General features: G+C 53.6%; 1 protein-coding gene across 1 annotated transcript in view; it reads right to left on the reverse strand.

Annotated features, from left to right (window-relative positions):
- The window catches only part of LOC129694901 (E3 ubiquitin-protein ligase MARCHF4-like), a 30,493-nt gene extending 24,994 nt beyond the window's left edge, over nucleotides 1-5,499 (reverse strand). The window contains exon 1 of the mRNA XM_055631656.1: nucleotides 4,359-5,499. Coding sequence (XP_055487631.1) covers nucleotides 4,359-4,736 — 378 coding nt within the window. The 5' untranslated portion in view covers nucleotides 4,737-5,499. The remainder of the gene's footprint in view (nucleotides 1-4,358) is intronic.
- Between the last annotated feature and the right edge of the window lie 501 nt (nucleotides 5,500-6,000).

The following is a 6,000-nucleotide window of genomic DNA, read 5'->3' on the forward strand; positions in this document are numbered from 1 at the left end:
GTGTAGGTGTAGGGGTGTAGGTGTAGGTGTAGGTGTAGGTGTAGGGTAGTGGTAGGTGTGGTAGGTGTAGGTGTAGGTGTAGGTGTAGGTGTAGGTGTAGGTGTAGGTGTAGGTGTAGGTGTAGGTGTAGGTGTAGTGGTGTAGGTGTAGGTGTAGGTGTAGGTGTAGGTGTAGGTGTAGGTGTAGGTGTAGGTGTAGGTGTAGGTGTAGGTGTAGTGTAGGTGTAGGTGTAGGTGTGTGTAGTGTAGGTGTAGTGTAGGTGTAGGTGTAGGTGTAGTGTAGGTGTAGTGTAGGTGTAGTGTAGGTGTAGGGTGTAGGTGTAGTGTAGGTGTAGGTGTAGGTGTAGGTGTAGGTGTAGGTGTAGGTGTAGGTGTAGGTGTAGGGTGTAGGTGTAGGTGTAGGTGGTAGTGTAGGTGTAGTAGGTAGTAGTGTAGGTGTAGGTGTAGGTGTAGGTGTAGGTGGTAGGTGTAGGTGTAGGTGTAGGTGGTGTAGGTGTAGGTGTAGGTGTAGGTGTAGGTGTAGTGTAGGTGTAGGTGTAGGTGTAGGTGTAGGTGTAGGTGTAGGGGTGTAGGTGTAGGTGTAGGTGTGTAGGTGTAGGTGTAGGTGTAGGTGTAGGTGTAGGTGTAGGTGTAGGTGTAGTGTAGGTGTAGGGTGTAGGTGTAGTGTAGTGTAGGTGTAGGTGTAGGTAGGTGTAGGGTAGGTGTAGGTGTAGGGTGGTGTAGGTGTAGGTGTAGGGTGTAGGTGTAGTGTAGGTGTAGGTGTAGGTGTAGGTGTGTAGGTGTAGGTGTAGGTGTGTAGTGTAGGTGTAGGTGTAGGTGTAGGTGTAGGTGTAGGGTGTAGGTGTAGTGTAGGTGTGGTAGGTGTAGGTGTAGGTGTAGGTGTAGGTGTAGGTGTAGGTGTAGGTGTAGGTGTAGGTGTAGGTAGGTGTAGTGTAGTGTAGGTGTAGGTGTGGTGTAGGTGTAGGTGTAGGTGCAGGTGTAGGTGTAGGGGTAGGTGTGGTGTAGGTGTAGGTGTAAGTGTAGGTGCAGGTGTGGGGTAGGTGTAGGTGTAGGTGCAGGTGTAGGTGTAGGTGTAGGTGTAGGTGTAGGTGTAGGTGTAGGTGTAGGTGTAGGTGTAGTGTAGTGTAGGTGTAGGTGTAGGTGTAGGTGTAGGTGTAGGTGTAGTGTAGGTGTAGGTAGGTGTAGGTGTAGTGTAGGTGTAGGTGTAGGTGTAGGTGTAGGTGTAGGTGGTGGTGTAGGTGTAGGTGTAGGTGTAGGTGGTAGGTGTAGGTGTAGGTGTAGGTGTAGGTGTAGGTGTAGGTGTAGGTGTAGGTGTAGGTGTAGGTGTAGGTGTAGTGTAGGTGTAGGTGTAGGTAGGTGTAGGTGTAGGTGTAGGGTGTAGGTGTAGGTGTAGGTGTAGGGTGTAGGTGTAGGTGTAGGTGTAGGTGTAGGTGTAGGTGTAGGTGTAGTGGTGTAGGTGTAGGTGTAGTGTAGGTGTAGTGGGTGTAGGTAGTGTTGTAGTGTAGGTGTAAGTGTAGGGTGTAGGTGTAGGTGTAGTGTAGGTGTAGGTGTAGTGTAGGTGTAGGTAGGTGTAGGTGTAGGTGTAGGTGTAGGTGTAGGTGTAGGTGTAGTGTAGGTGTAGGTGTAGGTGTAGGTGTAGGTGTAGGTGGTGTAGGTGTAGTGTGTGTAGGTGTAGGTGTAGGTAGGTGTAGGGTGTAGGTGTAGGTGTAGGTGTAGGTGTAGGTGTAGGTGTAGGTGTAGGTGTAGGTGTAGGTGTAGGTGTAGGTGTAGGTGTAGTGTAGGTGTAGGTGTAGGTGTAGGTGTAGGTGTAGGTGTGGGGGTAGGTGTAGGTGTAGGTGTAGGTGTAGTGTAGGTGTAGGTGTAGGTGTAGGTGTAGGTGTAGGTGTAGGTGTAGGTGTAGGTGTAGTGTAGTGTAGTGTAGGTGTAGGTGTAGGTGTAGGTGTTAGGTGTAGGTGTAGGTGTAGGTGTAGGGTGTAGGGTGGTGGTGTAGGTGTAGGTGTAGGTGTAGGTGTAGGTGTAGGTGTAGGTGTAGGTGTAGGGTGTAGGTGGTGTAGGTGTAGTGTAGTAGGTAGTGTAGGTGTAGGTGTAGGGTAGGTGTAGGTGTAGGTGTAGTGTAGGTGTAGGTGTAGGTGTAGGTGTAGGTGTAGGTGTAGGTGTAGTAGGTAGGTGTAGGTGTAGTGTAGGTGTAGGTAGGTGTAGGTGTAGGTGTAGGGTAGGTGTAGGTGTAGGTGTAGGTGTAGGGTAGGTGTAGGTGTGTAGGTGTAGGTGTAGGTGTAGGTGTAGGTGTAGGTGTAGGTGTAGGTGTAGGTGTAAGTGTAGGTGTAGGTGTAGGTGTAGGTGTAGGTGTAGGTGTAGGTGTAGGTGTAGGTGTAGGTGTAGGTGTAGGTGTAGGTGTAGGTGTAGGTGTAGGTGTAGGGGTAGGTGTAGGTGTAGGTGTAGGTGTAGGTGTAGGTGTAAGTGTAGGGGTAGGTGTAGGTGTAGGTGTAGGTGTAGGTGTAGGTGTAAGAGTAGGTGTAGGTGTAGGTGTAGTGTGTAGGTGTAGGTGTAGGTGTAGTGTAGTGGTGTAGGTGTAGGTGTAGGTGTAGGTGTAGTGTAAGTGTAGGTGTAGGTGTAGGTGTAGGTGTAGGTGTAGGTGTAGGTGTAGGTGTAGGTGTAGGTGTAGGGTGTAGGTGTGTAGGTGTAGGTGTAGGTGTAGGTGTAGGTGTAGGTGTAGGTGTAGGTGTAGGTGTAGGTGTAGGTGTAAGTGTAGGTGTAGGTGTAGGTGTAGGTGTAGGTGTAGGTGTAGGTGTAGGTGTAGGTGTAGGTGTAGGTGTAGGTGTAGGTGTAGGTGTAGGTGTAGGTGTAGGTGTAGGTGTAGGTGTAGGTGTAGGTGTAGGTGTAGGTGTAAGTGTAGGTGTAGGTGTAGGTGTAGGTGTAGGTGTAGGTGTAGGTGTAGGTGTAGGTGTAGGTGTAGGTGTAGGTGTAGGTGTAGGTGTAGGTGTAGGTGTAGGTGTAGGTGTAGGTGTAGGTGTAGGTGTAGGTGTAGGTGTAGGTGTAGGTGTAGGTGTAGGTGTAGGTGTAGGTGTAGGTGTAGGTGTAGGTGCAGGTGTAAGTGTAGGGCCACAACATGGGTACGTAACACCACACACACTCACTCACTCACTCACTCACTCACTCACTCACTCACTCACTCACTCACTCACTCACTCACTCACTCACTCGCCGCTTCCACACAGGAACATTCTGTTTACTTGCCAACAACCTGGTCATTCAACACTACAAACATCAACTCCACTTGGAACTCTCGACTGTCTTGATTGCACTACTTTTGCATATTGTGTTTTTAAACTTATTGGACTTTTTTTTGTTTGTTTGTGATGTTAAGGATTTAAGAGAGAGTTAAAAAGGATTTAAGAGGGAGTTAGATACAGCTCTAGGGGCTAGTGGAGTCAAGGGATATGGGGAGAAGGCAGGCACGGGTTATTGATAGGGGACAATCAGCCATGATCACAATGAATGGCGGTGCTGGCTCGAAGGGCAGAATGGCCTCCTCCTGCACCTATTTTCTATGTTTCTATGTTATCTATAGAAAACTATGTTTACACAAATGTCGTGCTGATGCAAGTAAGAATTTCATTATTCTGTGGGTTAAATCAGGCAAAGCCGGATCTTAAGGGTAATCCAGAGATGTTGGGAAAGCGAGAACAGTAGTGGATTAGATGATCAGCCACAAAGGGTCAAATGTCTGCCCTCATGTGAACCTCTTTGTTAGAGATGGTTTTGTTTTGGGGTCAGTGCGAATAGTGGCAACATTTGTTTGTGCTGTTTGTGAACCTGAACTATCTCTCACCATCAATACTTGGTAAGATAACCTTCATCTATCCAACACTGCCCTGTGATCCCATCAGTTACTGGAAGTAGTGACAGGCCTTCATGAACAAAGATCTGACTATGTTCAAACGTGTTCACGTGGAAACAATTCAATGACATCAACCTATTGTCATTTCCATGTCATTTCATTGTGTTACCCCAGTCATCCCTCCCACGGGTATAAAGTTGTCCTTCTGTCTAGAAGCTGCGTGGACATGGGCTGAGAAGCTGCGTGGACATGGGCTGAGAATCTGCTGCGTGGACATGGGCTGAGACTGCGAGGAAGCTGCGTGGACATGGGCTGAGAACTGCGTGGACATGGGCTGATAATCTGCGTGGAAGCTGCGTGGACATGGGCTGAGAAGCTGCGTGGACATGGGCTGATAATCTGCGTGGAAGCTGCGTGGACATGGGCTGAGAATCTGCGTGGAAGCTGCGTGGACATGGGCTGAGAAGCTGCGTGGAAGCTGCGTGGACTGAGGTCCAAGAGCAGGGCAAGTGACCACTCACCTGCTCCGGGCCCTGGAAGCAGATTCGGCATTGAGGGGACGTGCAGCCACTGGCGATGCTGCTATTGAGAGACACTCGGTCTTCGCCTTTCCTGCCATAATAGTCCTCGTCCGAAGGACTGGCCGGAGCCGCGGGCTGGTCGTAGCCGCTGGCCTCTCGCCCCTGACCGTTGTCCACGGCCACCACCGCGCGGTCCGGCCGCCACTTGGTCCATTTGACAGTCGCCGACCGTGTGTTAGTGGACGGCACATTGGCGGACCGTGAAACCTGGTCGTAATTCATGGCAGACGGCGGGGGGGCGGGTCGCCGGAGGGGCAGAAGCTTCAAGTCATTGAACAACATGTGGCAGCGGCACTTCATCCGGACCTGGCGCAACATCTGTGTGGTCTGACCCAACAATGAGCGGCTGCTGAAGGCCAGGCCCGGCCACGGGACAATCGGGTCGAACCTAACCCGCTCCAACCCGGGATTCCGGCTCAGCCCCACACTGGAATCGGCGGTCCGATCCTGACCCGGGCGAGTCCGATCCTGACCCGGGTTAGTCCGATCCTGACACGGGCGAGTCCGATCCTGACCCGGGTTAGTCCGATCCTGACCCGGGTTAGTCCGATCCTGACCCGGGTTAGTCCGATCCTGACCCGGGTTAGTCCGATCCTGACCCGGGTTAGTCCGATCCTGACCCGGGTTAGTCCGATCCTGACCCGGGTTAGTCCGATCCTGACCCGGGTTAGTCCGATCCTGACCCGGGTTAGTCCGATCCTGACCCGGGCCGATCCGATCCAGATCAATCCTGACCCGGGGGTGGGGGTGGCGGGTCAGATCCAGAACAGTCCTGAACCCGGGCGGGTCCGAGCTGCAATAATCCTGACCCGGGTGGATCTAATCCGGATTTAATCCTGGCCCGGGCGGGCCCGAGCTGTCGTGCCCCGGTACTGGGTGACGAGAGCCCCGATGGTCCGGGGAGAGAAGCTGCCGGATCGCTGGACGTGTTTTCGCCGATGTTTGCGCTCACGATGTTGGGTCCATTTTCATCTCCGAGCCACAAAGAGCGGCTCCGGCATCGGGCAGATCCCGCATCTACCCCGGGTGGGTGCGATCCCTGGGCCGGGGCTGGGGCCGGGGCTGGGGCTGGGGCTGCTCCTGCTCCGGTTCAGGCCCGCTCCACAGCTCCACAGCTCCACAGCTCCACAGCTCCACAGCTCCACAGCTCGGCTTCTCTCTCCAACCCGATGCCTTGTCGCAGCTCCGGCTTGATGCCGCTCCAGGTCCGGCCCCTCCCGCACGGCGCCGCTTCACATCCAGTCTCCGACTCACTGCTCGCCTTCTCGGCCTCTCTGGCCCCAGTGTCGCCTCTGTGGGACTGCCCCCTCCCGTCGGTCCGTGCACCGCGCCTCCAGCTCCGGAGATATTCAGCACCAAGGCAGCGGACAGCTCCCGCCCCGCCCGCCCCGCCCGGCCCGGCCCGGCCCGGCCCAGCCGCCTCTCCCCGCCCCTTAAAGCGGCCGCTCCTCCACCGCCCGCCCGCTCACCCCCCGCTCATTCCCAGCGTCTCTCCCGACCGACAACTGCCCGCATTCTGCCCCCAGAACCAGAAGCGACGGCGAGTGTTTTAATCCGACATGAAGAATATTTCCGCAATGGG

The sequence above is a fragment of the Leucoraja erinacea genome, unplaced genomic scaffold, assembly GCF_028641065.1.
Source record: "Leucoraja erinacea ecotype New England unplaced genomic scaffold, Leri_hhj_1 Leri_84S, whole genome shotgun sequence".
Lineage (NCBI taxonomy): Eukaryota > Metazoa > Chordata > Chondrichthyes > Rajiformes > Rajidae > Leucoraja > Leucoraja erinaceus.